Source organism: Gobio gobio (assembly GCF_949357685.1).
Source record: "Gobio gobio genome assembly, chromosome: 9".
In the NCBI taxonomy this organism is placed as follows: Eukaryota; Metazoa; Chordata; class Actinopteri; order Cypriniformes; family Gobionidae; genus Gobio; species Gobio gobio.
In genome coordinates, this window is record NC_137115.1 from 32,660,888 (window position 1) to 32,682,207 (window position 21,320).

At 39.9% G+C, this 21,320-nt stretch overlaps 1 protein-coding gene across 2 annotated transcripts in view; it reads right to left on the minus strand.

Annotated features, from left to right (window-relative positions):
* The window catches only part of golim4a (golgi integral membrane protein 4a), a 45,810-nt gene extending 29,438 nt beyond the window's left edge, over positions 1–16,372 (minus strand). The window contains exon 1 of one of the 2 annotated variants that reach the window (XM_079825425.1): positions 15,795–16,372. In XM_079825425.1, the coding sequence (XP_079681551.1) occupies positions 15,795–16,080 (286 nt within the window). In that variant the 5' untranslated portion in view covers positions 16,081–16,372. The remainder of the gene's footprint in view (positions 1–15,794) is intronic. The other variant, XM_079825426.1, reaches the window with a different exon arrangement.
* Between the last annotated feature and the right edge of the window lie 4,948 nt (positions 16,373–21,320).

A 21,320-nucleotide genomic window follows, 5' to 3' on the forward strand; every position in this document is an offset into this window, starting at 1 on the left:
ATTTATTTTTAATATATATCGGCTGATATATCGGAATATCGGATTTTTAAGTGACCAAATATTTGTATCGGTATCGGCCTTAAAAATCCTTTATCGGTCGGGCTCTATTATAGAGCTATCGGAAAGCCCCTGGGCCTCACATTGGTCCCTAAGAAGAATGGAGGCTGGCGTTTCTGTGTCGACTTCAGACGCCTGAATGAGGTGACCGTCAAGGACTCTTACCCGCTTCCACGGGTTGATGAGTCGCTGGATCAGATCGCTGGGTCTAGGTGGTTCTCTTCGCTAGATCTGCGTAGCGGGTATTGGCAGGTGCCCCTCAGTGTTGAAGCGAGACCGAAGACTGCCTTCACGACAGGTACGGGCCTCTGGCAATTCAAGACCATGCCTTTTGGTCTGTGCAATGCCCCAGCAACCTTTGAGCGGCTGATGGAGCGGGTGCTCCAGGGTATTCCGAGAGAAGCATGCCTTGTTTATTTGGACGACATTTTAGTGCATGGAAAAGACTTTGAATCTGCCCTGAGTGCCCTTGACCTAGTCATGACCAGGATAGCCCAGGCTGGTCTGAAATTGCATCCGGAGAAGTGCCAGCTGATGCAGAAGGCCGTGACCTTCTTAGGCCACTATGTGAGTGCGGCAGGGGTGGCTACTGATGATCAGAAAACAGCAGCTGTTCGTGATTGGCCAGTCCCATGCAGCCTTAGGCAGTTGCGGGCTTTCTTAGGACTAGCTTCGTATTATAGGAAATTCGTCCCTGGGTTCGCTACGATGGCTGCTCCCCTCCATGAGTTGACAAAGAAATCACAGCGGTTCCAGTGGGGGCAAGAGCAGCAGCAGGCTTTTGAAAGCCTGAAGGAGGCTTTGTGTCATACACCAGTCTTGGCCGCACCAGACCCTAGATTGCCATTCATCCTGGACACAGACGCCAGCAATGTGGGTCTGGGTGCAGTTCTCTCACAGGAGGGGGAAAAGGGAGAGAGGGTTATTGCCTACTAGTTAGTTAAACTTTATTGTCCTTGAAGGCAATTCTTTGTATAGACAGCAGTAGGAACAGTAGTATACACATACACATATTAACAACACAACACAACACATCAATTACCTTGAATTACAGAAAAATCGTTTAAAAACGTAATTGCCGCCGGTATAAAAGAATTTCTATATCTAATTGACTTACACAAGGGGAGTCTAAATCTCCGCCCTGAAGGAAGGAGTTGAAATTCAGCATACAATGGATGAGTAACATCAGAAAGCACTACCTGGCCCTTCCTAATTGTCCTGCACTCATAAATCTGTGAGATAGTCCTTAAATCGGTCCCCACTATCTTACTGCACATTGTCACAATGCTTGTCAGCTTCCTCCTGTTCTTTAAATTAAGGTTACCATACCAGCAGACGATGGAAAAACTTAAAATGGCTTCAATGAAGCATGTATAAAACATTTTCATAAAAGAAACATCCATGTTAAAAAGTCGAAGTTTCCTTAAAAAATGCATACGCTGAAGAGCTTTTCCTCTAATTATATCGGTGTTTTCCTCAAATTGTAATTTATTGTCGATTATAGTCCCTAAATATTTATATTGTTTGACTACTTCTACCTGCTGTCCCTTTATGATAGAAGGCAACACAGGTGCAGAGCTCTTCTTACGGAAGTCAATAAGCATCTCTTTTGTTTTTGAAGCATTAATATTTAAAAATGAATCATCACACCATTGAATAAAATTATCGATCACTGGCCCAACATCTGGCTCAGACTCAGTGAGAAGAGACACAATCACAGAGTCGTCCGCAAATTTAACAATGTGTCTCCCATTAAAAACACTACGACAATCATCGGTGTATAAAGAAAACAAAAGAGGAGACAAAACGCAACCTTGTGGCGTACCCGTGGAGGACATCAAAATATTCGACACCACTCCATTGACCCGTACTCTTTGGGATCTATTAGTTAAAAAATCCACCAGCCAGCGCACAGTATTTAGATCTAGTTTAAAAGTATCAATCAATTTATTTTCCAAAATGTGAGGCTGAACACAATTAAAAGCAGAAGAAAAATCTATAAAAAGCAAACGTGCATGACTTTTCTTGCCTTCTAAATGTCCTAAAATCATATTCAAGGACATTTAGAAGGCAAGAAAAGTCATGCACGTTTGCTACTACAGTCGGGCCTTCAACCGGGCAGAGCGTAATTACTGTGTGACCAGACGTGAACTCTTAGCCGTGGTAGAAGCAGTCAGTCATTTCAGGCATCACCTCTGCGGTCTCCATTTTGTGATCAGAACGGATCATGCTTCCCTCCGTTGGCTGTTGTCTTTCCGGGAGCCGGAGGGACAGGTGGCACGGTGGATAGAACGTCTGCAGGAATTTCAATTCACCATTCAGCATCGCAAGGGGGAGAGTCACCAGAATGCGGACGGGTTGTCAAGGCGCACCTGTATGGCATCCTGCCCACAATGTGAGCGACTGGATGGATATGTGATGCAGGGACCAGCTGACAAGAACCCAGAGATGGGATTGGAGGCATCTTGTAGTGCAGTGCTACCTGATTCACATGTAGCATGGGCCGTTGAGCAGCATAATGACCCGGAGCTCCAGGTGGTCATCAACTGGGTGGAAGCTGGAAGGAGGCCTACGTGGGAAGAGGTTATGGCTTTTGGATCAGTGGTGAGGGGGCTGTGGTCCATGCGGGATGGCCTGGCATTGAATTCTGGAGTGTTGCAGAGAGGATTCGTGGAACCAGTGACAGGCGTAACCAAGTGGCAGACAGTAGTGCCTAAGTCCTGTCACCGTGTGGTTCTGGAAGCAATGCATGGACAGCCGGGGGTAGGACATTTTGGAGTGAACAAAACATTAAAACGAGTTCGGCAAGAGTTCTATTGGCACACCTGCCGCAGGGATGTGGAGTCCTACTGTCGTCGGTGTGATACCTGCACTGCTAAGAAAGGGCCAACGGGCCAGTCCCATGCCCCGCTACAACAACGCCTGGTGGGCTGTCCCATGGATCGCGTGGGTGTAGATGTACTAGGACCATTTCCTCAGACTCCTCGAGGAAATCAGTTTGTGGTGGTCGCCATGGACTACTTTACAAAATGGCCAGAGGCCTATGCTGTTCCCAATCAGGAGGCAGGGACAGTGTCGGAGGTCCTGTTGGAAGGTATGTTTGCTCGCTTTGGGGTTCCCGCTGAGGTGCATACTGATCAGGGGAGGAACTTTGAGTCACATGTGTTTTCCGAGTTCTGCCGACAGTTGGGCATCCGGAAGACAAGGACAACTCCCCTACACCCCCAGAGTGATGGGTTAGTAGAGAGGTACAATCGAACACTGGCCACCCAGCTGGCCCTGTGTGTGAGTCAGGATCAAAAGGACTGGGATCTTCAGGTGCCGATGGTCCTGCTTGCAAGTCGGAGTGCGGTGCAGGAGACCACAGGATGTACACCAGCTCTCCTCATGCTGGGCAGAGAACTGCGAACCCCATCCTCCCTGTTGATGGGTCAACCTCCGGATGCACCGAAAGCCCCGGCCGGATTAGAGTATGCCCATCAGCTACAGGACCGGCTGCAGTCAGCCCATGAGTTTGCTTGTCGTCAGGCCTTGCAGGCGGGGATACGACAAAAGAGGGCATATGACCATAATTGTACGGGAGGTGATTTTAATGCTGGAGAGCTGGTATGGGTCTATAGTCCGAAGAGGCAGAAGGGACGTTCACCTAAGCTGGATTATGCCTGGGTAGGACCTTGTTACGTAGTAAAGAGGCTTGGGGAGTCTGTTTACCGTGTTCGGAAGAGGCCTGGGGGAAAGACTGTGGTTTTACACCGGGACAGGATGGCTCCATATCTGGGAGAACGGCAACCCTTCAAGAGCGGAGTACAACGGCAGACTGCTGGGGCGACCCACCCTGCGGACGGAGGAGCTGAACACGCAGCGCCAGACAAGGGGTGGGGAACCTCAGCAGGCTGTGAAGAGGGTGACTCTTTGACCCAGGCTCCTGGGGGCACTCTGGATACTCCCGGAGGAGCTGAACACGCAGCGCCGGGAGGATCTGGGGTTCTTCTGGGTCGGTCTGGGTTGGGGGCACTTGAAGATCATACCATGAGCCCTGGTCATCATTCGACTGACAGAAGACATCGTAGAGGAGGCCGTCATGTCAGTCCGGATGTTGAATACTGGCCGACTACCCCTTTAAAAGGTCCCATGGCATGAAATTTTCATTTTATGAGGTATTTCAACATTAATATGAGTTCCCCTAGCCTGAATTTTGTCCCCAAGTGGATAGAAATGTTGATCGGTGTAAAACCGAGTTCTGGCTGTCTCTCTCTGGCTTTGAGAAAATGACAGGCCAGACGAGCCAATCCTGAAGTCTCCTGGTTTGACGTCCAAGCAGGAAGGGTTACCTCCCTTTCCTCCGCCCAGAGAATCTGGCACGCCCATGCAAACACTCGAGATCATTAACGTTACTTGTGAACAAGTGAACGCTGCAGTTTCTCAGTGTTTGGATGTACAAATGAAAACAGAAGTCTTTCTTCAGTTCCTTCTGATCTGTGATCATTGATTTCTTATGTGTAGCTAATTATTTATTATTCGTGCACACTCAGCGGCTTCTCTCTCTCCCGACAGAGCGGTGTTTTCGTGTTTTCTATCTTGTGAGTCAGTGTTTTTGTACGTCCTCGTCGCGTCTATCTGTTCTAAAATGTGCATACAGTCTTTTCTGTTTAACATCAGCAGTCACATCTTTAGAGATAAACCTCACGCACGCCGAAGATTGGCCTTCAACATCCCCGACCTCCAGTACTGCATCTGGCCCACAGCGGAGGCACCAAACGCGGCGTGAGATTAAGCAGAAGGAGGGTAAGCGTGAGCATATCTGCGCTAGGCTAGCCAGCTTTCCCCACAATAAACTGGATTACATTCGATTACTGCTGTTGTGTCTTTGTTTGCGCTGTGTAAGTTACTCAATGCGCGTCACTGACGCTATTCATATAATTGGAACATATCTAGAAATAATGCTATACTCAACACTTACTAACTCGTTCATCTCGCTGTAATGGTAACTTACATTGCATGTGTTACAAAGTTGGTAATAATGATGAAGACGTACTCGGCGTGACTGGGACTCGTGTTTATTCAGAACTCTCAGATATAAACACAATAAACTCGCGCTGACAGACAGCGCTCTCATAACTCAGTAGTTACTATAAATAACTTTGTTAGCAATCGCAACCGTCTCCGTGATGTCCGGTTCGCGAACGAATCATTCTTTTGAATCGGTTCTTTTTAGTAAACCGAACCAGTTCACCAAATCGGACTGAATCGTTCTAAACGGTTCGCGTCTCGAGTCAGCGCTGATCCATAATTTACTTAATTTTAGTTAAGTTACTAACTTTCTGACATGAGTGACAGCCCCTCCGACTAGAAATAAACTAATAACCTGAAGTATATGCTAGTAACTACAACAGTTCACCCTGAACTGAGACGTGCTGAGAACTGATGAGAAGTGAACTCAGGTCCATCCGTCTCTGGCAGACTCGTGCCTGCTCGTGCCTCGTTAAACCACGCCCCCTCCGCTCATTTAAAATGCAAAGATGTCAGCCAATCACAACAGTGGGTGTTTTTGCTGAAGTCTCACAGCAGACACGCCTCTTGAAGCAGGGCATTCAGCCACAGGGCAAACAGCATTATAGAAAAAATGCCTTTTATTTCTAAATTATGACATTTTATGATGTAAAAATCATACTAACAATATAAGTACACCTCAGGAAACACTATACAATAATAGAAAAATGCCATGCCATGGGACCTTTAAGGCATAGGCTACCTGCCAGTGACCTGCAGCAGACTCCAAGAGCGAAGACTGGATCACGGCTCCGGCCCAGAGAGGCACTTCGGGTACCCCAGCGTTTCATGGAGTTCACCTTTCCTCGAGGACGAGGAAACCTGAGGAGGGGGCAGTGTGGCGCTGACGCTGTTTATTCTCCATTATAAATAGGCTTACTTGATTCACGTGCTGTTGGGGGGAGGTGTCCGGGAGGGAAATAGAGAAGGGGGACGGAACGCTTAAAAAGAGTGAGTTGAGTGGCGGCGAGGAGTTAGTCTCGATCTCTCTGGCGTTTTGTTGTTTTTGGAAAGTTAAGACACCTCCTGATACCCGTGTTTTAGGTTGTACACGTTCAGGAAATAAAACACAGCCCGTTGGGTGTTTGAATACCGGATTCTAGTCTCCTGTCTGCTTCTCTGGGAAGTGCACAACGTCACAATACTTTATTACTTGAAAGAAGTAAATATACATTAATGAGCACATATATTTTTGAAAGAACTAAATGTTTTTAGCTAAGAATAGACTAAAAAAGTTACACAGTGTAGCTTTAAGCTCAAATAGTCTGATTTAGGCTAGTTTATGGAATCCGTTTAAGCCTATCCAAGTAGGCTACTAGCATCTATCAAACATTTTTCCTATAGTCTTTCAGATTGCCAATACAGGACAGGTCAATGTTTTCTATAGACGGTTGATGCTTCGTATTAAATGGTATGTTATACTGCATTAATGATCAAGCTTTATTAGCTAACTGAATTTGATTATGGGATGCAAGGACGTGTTGCGCAGTGTTTGCTTTGAAATTAGCAGTTGACGGTGCATTAAAAGAGCAATGGTTATCCAGTTTATTTATTCTTTATTCATGCAATTTTTAAAACAAGTTGTGTTGAAAAAAAAGTTATGTACAAAGAATGTTATCACTCTTCTGAAAAGAATTAGGCATATAGAGGGCCACTTTCCGCTCCATTAAAACAGGTCAATATTTGTCCCGCTGCTTATGCTTTGTAATTAATGCAAGTATTTCTGTTGTGGTTTTAAAAATGTTATGAAATAAATATTCAAGTTTAATTATCATGCGTTATATTATTATTGAGTGAAAATAAGTCTTTATTTATACATATTTGTTTAAAGTATAGGCTAAATTAAAATAACGTTATTAACCGTTATTTTTTCAAATCAAACCGTTTTCGGAACAGTAATGTTTAATGAGGAACGCAAAAACGGAAACGTTAAAATATCGATTCTGCTCGGAGTGAACCGATTGATATTTTTTTCCGTTTTTAAGCCCTAGTTGTGGTACATCGTGACGTAGGATGGTACTTCCAACGGCTCACTATCTGCGCCCCTGGCACGAGCTCACCACGCCCTCAGAAATGTTTCCCCGATCACATGATGAGAACGGCTTCACTCCAGTATGAACTGTCATATTACATGAAGTAGAATCATTATGAATGAAACTGACTTGACACTTGCTTTAACATTGCATTGAAGAAAATACGGTTATATAATGCAGTTGCCAGTACACGTCAGGCTTTTCTTGCGATATTATTGCCGCCCGTCATGTGTACAGATAATTTTCATACATGAGACGCGCTATCAAACCTGACACGCAAGTGGTTGCCGCGGTAACGAGCAACAATACTGTAACGTGCTGGCGTATATAGTCTAACTTATTTGAGGAAATCTGTTTATAATAGGCTTTTAGGTCTGAACTCATTGGTCCTGCGCTGCTGCAGTTAATTTGAATGAAAATACATTGTATGTATATCAGATATCTGATCTATTTTTAGTGCCATAGTATTCAGTATAAGGATTTGACTGTTCATAGATTAGGTCTGTTCTCTTGCGCTGCTGCTTCACTGGCATCGTCTGCATCGGGAGTTAATGCAGTTTGAGCCAGCGGCTCGCATTGATAAGGCTCTGGGTCTGTGTCTACAGACAATTCACCCTCCTCCACTTCAGGTGAAGGTAGGGGAAATGACCGCTCTGTTGCAAAGCTGGCGTCACTCCAGTCATTCTCCATCTTTGCGACTCGCGAGTCAGACAGCTGTCAATCAATCCGTCACTGCGGGTCTCAGGTGCACGCCCTCCGCTCAGTCCCGCCCTCGGTTCGTCCCCTCTGTCTCCACTGGGCTCTGCCCACTTTTCCAGCATTTTTCAAAATTTGCCAGTGGGTGGAGTTAAGCTCTGAGAAGGGGTTTAGTTACCCTTTAACGTTTATTCTTGCAAGAAGGTCATCTGCATACAGAGAGGCGTTTCTCAAACTGTATTTATACCTCACCCCTTCTGTCTCAGGCCCTGGGTGAGGAACTCATAATATAGCCCAGGAGGTTCGTACTAGGGATGTGACAATACAGTTAGTCCACGGTTCAATACATACCTCGGTTTTTACCCACGGTTTTCGGTTCGGTTCGGTTCTGATGGCTTGTCACATACATTTTTTGTTATTCTATTCTTAGGCGACAGGAACCGCAAGAGGTTAAAGAGAAAAAAGACTTTTTTTATTGCAATACTCTTTCTTTAATTTACTTAAAAGAATTTAAAAAACCTTACTTAAACTTAAAACTTTACTTAATAAAAACCCTTGTACACATTCCTAGTGTATTGGATAATATAAAATAAATATTTATAAAGATTTACACTGGCAGCTCAGAGATGTACAGCAGCATTTAAGTATGAAATTGAATGAATGAAAGTAAAAATAAAACACTACATAGACTTCACTATAAAATATACACTGATTCTTATAGCTACTGTATTAGTTTTTCAGTCAAGAGCAGTGAGTGATTTTCTCTTTGTCTTTTGTTGTTGTATTAACATTAAAGGGATATTTCACTCAAAACTGAAAATTCTGTCATCGAGAAATGAAAACAGGTTTGAAACAATATTAGAGTGAGTAAATAATGACATAATTTTATAGGTGAACTGTCCCTTTAAGGACTGCGTGTTCACTGGCTGCGTTGCTGTCAGTTTAAGACCTCTACACATCTAATATTCAGACACGATTGCGATTTTACTTTCACTTTAGACATAACCGACTGTGTTTATGTTAACCTTGTGTGTATTTGACAGTATTAACGCAGTAAGACGACTAGTTCAGTATTCACGTGTTTGACAGGCTTTTAGTGCGCGCGCTCTGAAAAGCGCATGTTAAAACCGGCAAGTCTTTACAACGCATGCAAATAATGAACTTTCGTGATTGTGAATAACTATAGTGTTCCGTGAGTATAACTCTACCACTAACGTGTGATGTGAATGTATGTCGCGTTGTTCAGTATTGGGATGGAGGCAAATTATAGAATTTGTAGAAAAATAATTAATTAAATGCGAAACCGGAAAAACCGCAATTCACAAGCGTGTATTGAACCGTGAATGCCGTACCGAACGGTTCAATATTATATTGAGAATTGTGGCATCCCTAGTTCGTACAAAACATAGCAAAAAAACAGGCAACTCCATTCTTGCCGGTTAGAGCCAACTACAAATTAAAAAGTACAGAAGTTCATAGAAAGTGGAGTCAAGTGTACAAAAAGTTCACAATAGGTAATAGAATTACATATACTTTTTTAAAGATAATTAACATTTTCCATTACAAGTAATTTTTGCTTATTGGTATGGTTGAATTGGATCGTCAAAGGTCAGCAGCAAAGACTACACATGCAGACGCTAGTAGGCAGTGTCCTCGGGCATGTTGGTGTAATCAAGAGAACAGCCGAAGCAGCTTGTTGTGTAGAATCTGTACATTCATGTCGGAATATCAGCAGCAGTGAGAGAGCGGCTTTTCTTGCAGCTTGAGTTGTTGTATCTAATACAAATTAAGCATCTCTAGTTGATTAGTAAAGTTAAATAAGGCGATCTGGCGCTGGAATGTGTTTGTGAAATCATGCGGAGCTCGTGGCCGCTGTTTTCAGTAGCGGTGGCTCGAGCAATCGATTGCTGTTGCGGAGACTTCATTCACGAAATATACCCTAATGTGTCCCTGTTCTTGATATACAATTACTGATTAACATCTTAGGTTTTAATGAGAAAATAAATAAACTTTACTCAGCGGATCTATGTATTTATTTACTACCATAAAGAATCACTGGACTGCAAAATATTGTGTTATAGCAGACGTAAGGAACTATCCAATTTCTGGACACACACACACACACACACACTCCTATCGCACATTTTTTATTTATTTATTGACCTGAGGGAAGGGTTCTGGCAGACCAATCACAGCGCTTGCGGTCCGCGTAGAATTGACGCGTTGTTACGTTTTTGGAGAGGTGCGCGTCAGGCTACGGCGTAGGGTACGGCGTATCCAACGCATCTATGCGTAGGGTACGCCGTACCCTCTGCGTGCACTCGACGCAGAAGTATAAATTGGCCTTAACGCGCCTTTTAAATAACACCAAAGATACTGTTTTTGCTGATCAATGGTGCAGTCATTTTCAGTTGCCTCAAAATGATGATTGTAATGAGAGGATACAAGAAATCAGACCAAAATCAGACCAGCACGCCCATGACGTTAAAATGATAACTGCACCGGGCTGAAACTAGCAAAAAACACTTGCACGCCTGGCGTCGCATTGCGCCGGGTGTGTGATAGGATCCACTGTATTCAACATTTAATTATTGCAGGTTTGAAATGCATATAAAATTGTGTTGTATTTATTCTAGTGCTGTCAATCGATTTAAATAAACCCAAAATTAACCGCATATTTTCTGTAATTAATCGCACCTAACATTAAAGTTTTAAAAAATATTTTATATTGTAATTATTTCACATTTATCCAAATGAATGTAGAAACAACATAAAGACAGTATTTTTTTTTTTTAATTGATCAAACATGTAGGAACTATACAGAAATTGGATAAAGTTTAAATAAAATAAATAAAAATAAACATTTTACTAATTTTGTCAAGTATGATGCAAATTTGTGTGTTAATATTTTAACAATGTAAATTGTATTCAAAACAAAAAAATCTGTCTGAATATGGCTGTAGAGGTTGTGTTTTAAAAGATATAAAATTTTAAGATATACATTTCCGACATGGGTGTATTGTGCAAACAGTCTAACAAATAAAGTATAGCATCCTGTTAACATGCAAATAAAGCATCAGTGCTAAAAATATCAAAACTAAAAAAACAAAACAAAATCTAGATATCCCTCACCAACACAATCTCCTCACAACCAGAATCTTTTACATTACCACAGTCAGAAAGTAAAGTAAGCTGAGCTATTTTAGAAGACTACCCCCACTGTGTGAACCACTGACCCATCGAATGCCACATTCAACCCTTTTTAATTTCTCTCTAATGGCATCAGAATGAAAGGTTCACCCGTCTGCTCTTTTTACACGTAACATGAGCTACACCAGCCCTCCTCCAAAATCTGAAATGCCACAGGAAATGAAGCCTGACAGAGGCTTTCCACCCCATATTTGTGTTTGTCCAGCAGCATAGGTTGTTCATTGAACTGCATTGTTACAGTGAAGTCATGGTATGCATCCTCAGTCCGACCCCTTGCTTCTTGTCTTGTATCCTCTCATTACAATCATCATTACATAACAGACATGTCAAGTACTTATTATACTGATTAAAGAGGCTGTGCAGTGATTAGGACTCAAAGAAAGCAGTAATCACAGGACCTCCAAGTGGTTATAATTACAATTAAAATAAAACTGTTTGTGCAATGAGCAGCACACATGTGCTCAGGAAATAAAAGATATGGTGGCTCAGAAGCAAGTAAAAAAACAAATTTTTATATTAATATAAAATAAGTTTTATTTATGACTGTTATAAATTACTATGAATAATTTAGCATTATCAATTACATAATAATAATATTATTATTAAATTATATGGATTAAATCAAAATATAATTTTTTTTTTCAAAATATTTTTTTTTTCTTAATTATTAATCATATTTTTTCCAAGAAAAAGATCTGACATATATAAATATAATATAAAGCAATTTATTATAAATGAGTGATAAGTTAAAGTTAAAAATAAACAGTTATAAAATCTAAATTGCTTACAGCAGGAAGTTAAATACATAAAAATACTTTTTTTAACAAATATAAAAATGTTTCAAAAAAAAACATTCATCACTTAATGTTTTTTCAAGATCTGAACTATATAAAAAATCTAAATATAACACAAATATTTATTCATGGCTGTTATAAAATAACTATTAGGGATGAAACGATTACCGGTTTCACGATAAACCACGATAAAATGTAGTGACGGTTAGTAATATCGTATAAAATTTAATTATCATTAAAACCGCGTGTGATTATCACGATTTTAAAACTCACGGTAAATCTTGTCCAGTCCACGTCAGTCTGGCTGCAGCGCTGTTTTCTGAATGAGAAGATATGGCAGAAGGCAGTGACAGCACCGGGAGATTTTTCAGATATCTAAAAGGACCAAATCTGAGCCGTTGTCATATTTTGGCTTTTACAAAAGTCCTGAGGGAAACTTAATCGAAGATGGTCACCCTGTCTGCAGAACATGCCAGAAGAAAGTCGCTGTAATAGGGGGAACACTTCAAAACTACGAACGCAAGGCAAGTGGACTTTGACCTCAATACCAAAACTACGTCTGGGAAATAATAACGTGAAGCGAACGAACAAGTTCAGACAAGACTAGGGTGACATTTAAGGGATAATAATCAGGGTTTGCCATTAACAACCGCCATTTGCGGGTGTAAGTTAACGTTATTTCGGCTGCACACTAGCCACTCTGCTGTTGAACTTATTTTATAGTCTTCTCAAAATCCATCTGTTATAATCGCGTTGCGCATTATAACCACTCACACGTGTTTATATTGAGTTTATGAATGCAATGTCTCATAATCAGAGGGGTTCAGATTATCCGGAATTTTGTTCAGAGCGCGCGCCGCTCTCACGCGCTGAAATCTACACTAAAAGCAGAGATGTGTGTGTGATGTACGCAAGCGATTCACTCATCATACAGTGGATGACTGTTTTTATTCTATTTCAGCAGCGAAAATAGTTTCAAACAAACACAGCAGAACCACAGCGCATCTGATATGACTGGCATAAAGTTGGTGAATTTAGGGACCGTCTCTAAAGTTACACACAACATTGGTAACGTTATACACGTTTGAAACTTTAATAGCATTTGAAGAGAATGAAAGTCATAAAACTGGCTGTAAATTGATCATCTAGGTGTCAGGTATGATGCAGACATTTTGATATTTAATAAAATAAACTGTCAAATCATATGGAAATATGGATATGCATTATTTCTCTAGGATACTGTTTGGGCTTTTACACAAAACATGCTAGATTTAAATGCATCATTGTTGAACACTGATGAGAATATTGCTTGAGAATATATTTACAGAGATAATATTAGAGATTATATTTACGATAAATTATTGTTATTTATGCGTTGATATTGACGACGGCCATTGTAAGGAAGAAAATCCCACAGAATCTTGCTTAAAAAAGTGCATAGAGCTGCTTTAGTTTGTTTGTTGATTTTCAAATATAAAACTTGAACAAAACCGTGATAATATTGATAACCGTGATAATTTGGGTCACTATAATCGTGATGTTAAATTTCCATACCGTTTCATCCCTAATAACTATAAAATTAAATAAAAATAAAAAATTAACTAAACCCTAAACCAACTTTTTTTAGTTAATGATCTGTAATACTGGGGCTTTATTAATGCTGTTCATTGATTCGAGTAAATGTTTTGACATTTGAGTATAAAGTGTTTTAATTCTATAAAATTTGGTGTAAAACCGCCAAAGTGCTGCCCTCTTAAGGTTGAACGGTGGCTACTGCAGTTGAATTTTCCTATTGGACGTTGTGGTACATCGTGACGTAGGATGGTACCTCCAACGGCTCACTATCCGCGCCCCTGGCACGAGCTCACCACGCCCTCAGAAATGTTTCCCCCAATCACATGATGAGAACGGCTTCACTCCAGTATGAACTGTCATGTTACATGAAGTAGAAACATTATGAATGAAACTGACTTGACACTTGCTTTAACATTGTATTGAAGAAAATACGGTTAAATAATGCAGTTGTCAGTACACGTCAGGCTTTTCTTGCGATATTATTGCCGCCCGTCATGTGTACAGATAATTTTCATACATGAGACGCGCTTTCAAACCCTGACACGCAAGTGGTTGCCGCGGACGCAGATAGATTAGGTCAATTCTCTTGCGCGGCTGCTTCACTAGCATCGTCGGCATCGGGAGTTAACGCAGTTTGAGCCAGCGGCTCGCATTGATAAGGCTCCGGGTTTGTGTCTGTTACAGACAATCCACCCTCCTCCACTTCAGGTGAAGGTAGGAGAAATGACCGCTCTGTTGCAAAGCTGGCTTCACTCTAGTCATTCTCCATCTTTGCGACTCGCGAGTCAGACAGCTGTCAATCAATCCGTCACTGCGGGTCTCAGGTGCACGCCCTCCGCTCAGTCCCGCCCTCTCTTCGTCCCCTCTGTGTCCGCCGGGCTCTGCCCACTTTTCCATTTTTTTCATTTCATTTGTTTTTCATTTGTTTTTCCATTTGTTGTCATTAAATTGTAACAGGGGTACAATATCAGCTTTCAACCATTGATAATCAGCCATTGATTAAACAACACGGTTACATTTGAGCTTATAAATGAATACAATCACAAACAATTCTGATATACAGAAATGTGGAGCAGATACGTGATTAAACTAATTTGCTTGCTCAAGGAAATGCACACAAAATTCCCTCCAAACTACAAACATTTGGAAAGAACTGAACAGAAAATGTGGCATGCAACTCAATAATTGCAAAGTAACAAAATTATAGCTTAATCTGTCAATGCCAACAGTTTTACAACGATCTGCTTGCTTTGGGTTTAATCTAAAAACAAGGGCCATTTCTTCTTACCCTCTTTGCAGCTAGCATATTGAGCTTGGACAAGCAGACAAACTGCAAAGCCAATCTCTGTAAGACTGGGACAATGAGAGACTGTGATTTTAGGCACAGGTTGAAACAATGTGGTTGCCAACAAAATGTTCTGCAGGGAATCACTGCAGCTCCACACAAAAACAATAAAACATTTCTAGGATTTCAATACCTGAACAGACAAAAAAAAAATGTCTTCATCAGTTTCAAGTTCTTTGTGAATTGCAGCAAAGTTGAATTTGCAGCAAAACACTTTGTTTGATTTCCATGAAAAAGGTTTGCAAACCACTACATTTCATGTATCAGTCAAGTGTCATGTAGACGATTACATTTGTGTTTTAGTGGTATATGGAATCATTTCGTATGGTTTGATCTATAAGTCAGCATGAAACGGAAGTTACAATCATCTTTTTGCCCTATAGTGACATATATCCAAGGAAATCGGCTTCTTGAATAAGTAAAAATGTAGGGCGAGACTTGATTTTGTCCATGGGGAATAGATTGGATCATTGTGGTTTGTTATTGCGGTGATCTCATAAGTGACATGTTGTCCCTTTTAATTCCATTTTGATTTCATGGTGACTTAAATTCACAAGACACATTCTATTCTATAGTATTCTATTCTGTTCTCTTCTATTCTCAAGATAAATGTGAGAAACATTTGTCTCTAAATTAAAAGCTTGTGACATTATTTTGTCATTTTAAACTTGAGAGAAACTTTTGGTTACCAGCCCAGATCTTTCCTAACCACTAGACAACGTTGCTCCATTCTATTCCATTGCATTCTATTCCATTCTATTTTCATGAAATGGTCTTGACTCTGAAACGTTGGTAAGAAATGTCAGTCAATGTATTCAAAGCATTTTGTGGATTGTCGTGTGATATTCTTCAATGTGCTTTAAACCTAAAACTTTTGATAACTTTTGATAACCATTGAACCACTAAGCAACAACACCACAAACAAAGGATGACCTGCATGATTACTCGCAGTAAACCATTTTAGAGCTCGAATCTTTCCAAAGTTGGGGAGAATGTTTCTAGCGCTGTGACGTCATCGACGACGTGTGTTTTTACCTTGAAGCTGAGCGGAAAGAGACTCCTGGTGCTGCTGATATTTCAGGGCCATCTCTTCTGTCCTCTTCAGCTGTTTATGCATCTCGTAAGACACCATCCCGCCATAGATCATCCCGAACACCACTGTAACCAGTAAGAGAGATTGGAAAATCTTCTTCTGCTTCCTGGAGCACACGCCGTTGCCCATGTTCCCTCCTCTCCTGGATTCCACAGAAACGCTCCTGGGAATGCTTTTCTCTTCACTCTTCAGTATAGAAACAACTCTGTCCCCTCCAGGATTCCTCATTAAACATTATATATTCTGGACTGTTGCTCATACGACATATATATCTGAAATGTCTCACGCTTTTCCAAGTTTTCCAAAGACATTCAACAGTTTAAAAAAAAAAAGTAACGAATCCGGTCGTATTTGGTCCTCGTGCTTAGCCGAAGCTCTGTGAATATGTTTACATAATGAAAGCAGTCCTTGTTAACTAATTATCTGAAGTTTAGAGAGGCCTAATCGCACCTTTCGTTACGTGTCACCTAGAGCTACAGCAGATCATCCAGCGCTGAAGGAAATCCCGCCCCTCACACACATTCCATTGCTTTGATTGGTCATGGTTCATGCCAATCAAAAGAGGTTCGCTCTAATGGGAGGGGCGTGTGTCTAAAGGTCTCCGAAAACTGGCCAGAAGCAGAAGCAACTTTTCAGGGTCAAAATGTAGGTATTTTTATTTGAGATGAAAACAAACTTTTTTGTTTTTTTAAACGTAAGACATTACGTAGACTATACGTTGTTGTTGTTGTTGTTGTTATTGTTGTTGTTGTTGTTGTTTTTTAAATAAATAAATAGCCTACTTTTATTTAGCAAGGATGCATTAAATGTATCTAAAGTGACAGTAAAGACATTTATAATGTTCCAAAATATTTATTTTTCAAATAAATGATGTTCTATTCATCAAAGATCACGTTTCCACAAAAATATTAAGCAGCAGCTGTTTTCAATATTAGCTCTATTACATTTCTTGAGCAATAACTCATCATATTGCAATTATTTCTGAAGGATCGTGTGACACTGAAGACTGGAGTAATGATGCTGAAAAATCAGCTTTGCCATCACAGGAATAAATTGCATTTTAAAATATATCAAATTAGAAAACAGTCCTTTTAAATTGTAATAATATTTAATAATATTACTGTTTTATTGTATTTCAAATAAATGTAGCCTTGTTGAGCATAAAATACTTTTAAGTAATGTAAAAAATCTTATTGACTATGCATTTTTGAAATGCATACTATATAATTACAGCCCTGAATGAATTCATTAGTCAGTCTTTTTAACATTCATGTATTTTTATTGTTGTTGTTATTACATAATCTGGCAGGTCACAATTGGCTACATCTTTACAACAGGCTTTTTGATTTTGTAAATGTATAAAAGCTATTCTAACTTCTAAGTCATGCACAGTCACAAAAGACATTAGAACAAGCAGATTTATTCAAAATGATTAAAACAACGCTTTGATTGCAGCAGGAGGCAAATGATGTGGATGTTCCACACAAAACTCTTTTGTTCAGTTCAACTGTTTCTTATTAATCTTTTTGCAAACAAAATGTCTAGTTCTTTTTTAGATCTCTCACTCTCTTTCCCTGTTTCTCTGAGTAAACAAGTCAGTTGGCTCTTTTTAATTTAAAGTTTTAGGATTTAACAATATAACAACCTTATTGAGCATTACGGTTATGGAATTCCAAAGCTGACTAAATTATAAATAAATAGATAAATAGATATACAAAGAAATGTAAAAAAAAAAAAAAAAAAAAAAAAAAAAAAACATAAATAAATAAATATACAAAGAAATGTATTTGTTTATTCTATTTCCTTATTTAAGTATAATTGTATTTTTTCCACATATATATATTTTTTTCATTTATTTATTTCTACATTTATTTATTTCCACTTTTATCTATTTCCACATTTATGTATACACTCTCAAAAATAAGAGTTAAAAATTGTACCTTTTAAGGTACAAGTGGCCGTCACTGGGGTGGTACCCTTAAGGGTACATTTTTGTACCTCTAAGTCAGTGGTAGGCAAGTTCGGTCCTAGAGAGTTGATGTCTTGCAGAGTTTAGCTCCACCTCTAAGAGTCAAACTACCCAACTAAAGGAAACACTTTTCAATAAAACATCAACATCTAAACTCTGTTAAATCTCAATAAGAGCTTCTTTAGATGTCTTGCAGGGTTGGAGCCAAACTCTGCAGGACAGAGGTTCTCTAGGACCGAACTTGCCTACCCCTGGGGCCGGTTGCATAAACCGTTAAGACTAGTCTTACAAGTTAGACAGACATTTTTTTCTTTAAGACTGTTCATAATTTTTTGAAATCAGTTACATAAAAACATAGACTGGCCTAATGTGATACAAAAAGTAAGACTGAATGCCACTTGTCACTGCTAGTGGTTCATACTAGTTTTTAAGACACTGTCTTAACATAATGGCTTAGTTTATGCAACTGGCCCCTGCTCTAAGTAGAGGAAGTAGTATAAATGTACCCTTAGGACCAATTGTGTACCTTTAAAGACACAGTTATACGTTTTGTTCCCCGAAGGAACAAAATTGTACCTTTTTTTCTGAGAGTGTATGTCTTTACGTCTACATTTATTTATTTCCACATTTATTTATTTATACATTTCTTTGTCTGTATGCTAATGAGGGGTGTGTGTTTTACCTCAGACATAGCAATTGAGCTCAGAGTGGCAGTGCTGAAGCTTTGAGGCCACAGTGACACCTTGTGGTGTGACCAAACGAAACGCAAGCCTTTGCAAAAAGTCACATAGGGAATGGATGACTTAGAGATGGGCAATATATCCAAAGTCTTATATCACAGTTTTGGTCATTTAATATCACATTAATTCAATTCAATTCAGTTTATTAGAGGATAACCCCTTGAGATGGAACATCTCGTTTTCGAGGGGTCCTCGACTGTATATATGTATGTAGGGTTCCCGTTCCCACACATACTCTTTAAAAAAACGTCTGATCTGGATTTCTAAAATGTCTTGGCACACATGAACAGAAACCGCATCTTCAACAGATCAACAAATACATACAATTTCACGTGCTTTCATGTCAAATCTGTTATCAGAATGAAGATGCAGATTCTGTTCATGTGTGCCAAGACATTTTAGAAATCCCGATCAGACGTTGTTTACAGCCATGTTCAAAATAAACAGTATGTTTGGGAACCCTACATACATAGTTAGGCTGTGTGTCCACCAAAACGTTTTTTCACTCGGCTGGCTGGCGTATTCCACTGGTCGCCGAGAGTTGAAGAATGTTCAACTTTGAGTAAAACGCAGTGCTCATCAACGCCCTGCCTGCCTAACAGACATTTCTGCCTGGATGAAGAAACATCACCTGCAACTCAACCTTGCAAAGACAGAACTGCTTGTGGTCTCAGCCAACCCAGCACTTCATCACAATCTCTCCATTCAGCTAGGTTCATCAACCATAACTCCGTCCAGGACAGCCAGGAACCTTGGGGTTGTGATTGATGATCAGCTAAAATTTACTGACCACATCACTGCAACAACTCGGTCCTGCAGATTTGCACTATTCAACATTAGGAAGATTAGACCCTTCCTATCAGAGCAGGCCACACAACTCCTGGTCCAAGCTCTTGTTCTCTCCAGACTGGACTACTGTAATGCTCTTCTAGCAGGCCTTCCGGCATGCACTATCAAACCCTTGCAACTGATCCAGAATGCAGTGGCGAGGGTGGTCTTTAATGAGCCGAAGAGAGCGCACGTCACGCCTCTCTTACGTCCTTACGTTCTGCCAGTGAACGACGCCTTGTGGTGCCATACCAGAGAGGCATGAAATCGCTCTCACTGACCTTTTTCTGGACCGCCCCCACTTGGTGGAATGACCTGCCTATCTCAATTTGTGGGGCAGAGTCTGTAGCCATTCTCAAAAAACATCTAAAGACACATCTCTTCCAGCAGCACCTGACCAATCAAGAATAGCACTTATCATTCTATTCATTTTCTGTCTGTCTAATTTATTTAAAAAAAATTAATAAAAAAAAATTATAATAATCTGTTCTGTGCTAGATTAACTGAGACTTGTTACAGCACTTGCATATTGTTGCATATTGTTGCCCTTGACTGTTCGAGTTGCTTCTATTGCCCTCATTTGTAAGTCGCTTTGGATTAAAGCGTCTGCTAAATGACTAAATGTAAATGTAAATGTCATCACTGTCACTTTTCACCCAGCCGTCCAATCACAGTGGAGAAGGGGCGGGACAAATACAACAGTGACCAACCGCCACATTCTGCTTATACTGTACAACGTTATCAGATGACAACAAGTAGTATAATAACGGAACAAAATAATTTAAAACAAGAGCCAGAGCAAATACTTTATACATTGTATCCGCATTTGAATCAATACAGAAACTATTTGTGAAATGAGATACTAGTAACACTTCCGCGGATATTCCGTATAATAACAAGCAAAGAGTCTCAACTGAAAAAAAACGCTGCAATGCCAAAATGCTCTCAAGCGCCCACAGTGAGACGTTTTCAGCAGAGCGCCTAGTTTAAAACACTTTGGTGAACACTTAAGGTGATATTAAATTACTTAAACTGTGATATAAGATTTTGGATATACTCCTGTCTCTAAGTCATTCATTCCCTGTGCGTTTTTGCAAAGGCTTGCGTTTCGTTTGGTCACACCACAAGGTGTCACTGTGGCCTCAAAGCTTCAGCACTGCCACTCTGAACTCGATTGCTATGTCTGAGGTAAAACATGCCCCCCTCATTAGCATACAGACAAATAAATGTAGAAATAAATAAATGTAGAAATAAATAAATATGAAAATAAATAAATGTAGAAAAAAATAAACTTAGACATAAAAACAAATATACATAAATAAATGTGGAAATAAATAAATGTAGAATTAAATAAATGAAAAAATAAATAATTGCGGAAAAAATACAATTATACATAAATAAGGAAATAAAAGTATACTCATTTATTTTTGATTTTTACATTTTTTTGTGTATTTATTTATGTATTTTTGCTTTTTTACATTTCTTTGTATATTTATTTATGTATTTATTTTATTTATAATTAGGCTATGTCAGCTTTGAATTCCATACACGGTTACAGCATTAGTTAGAGCTGATTCATTAGATAGAGAGAAGCCAAAGTTCATTATTATAAACCTCAGGCCCTTCACTTAAAGAAATGTCTCATCTAAAAATGGATTTTACAAACCTGTGTGACTTGTTCTTACTTCTTTGATCACAAAAGGAGATGTTAGGGTTGACAGCCTCAGTCTCCATTTACATGCATTGAATTTTTCCCCTTGAAAATGCAAGGTGAATGAGACTGTTGTCATTGTATAGTACTTAACAAAATAAAGAATACAGGTTTGGAATGAAATGAGGCTGAGTAAACAATGGCCAATACATGTTTTTTCCCTATACATCAGATATAGATTTCCTATAGATTAGTATTAAAGCTGCAGTCCGTAACTTTT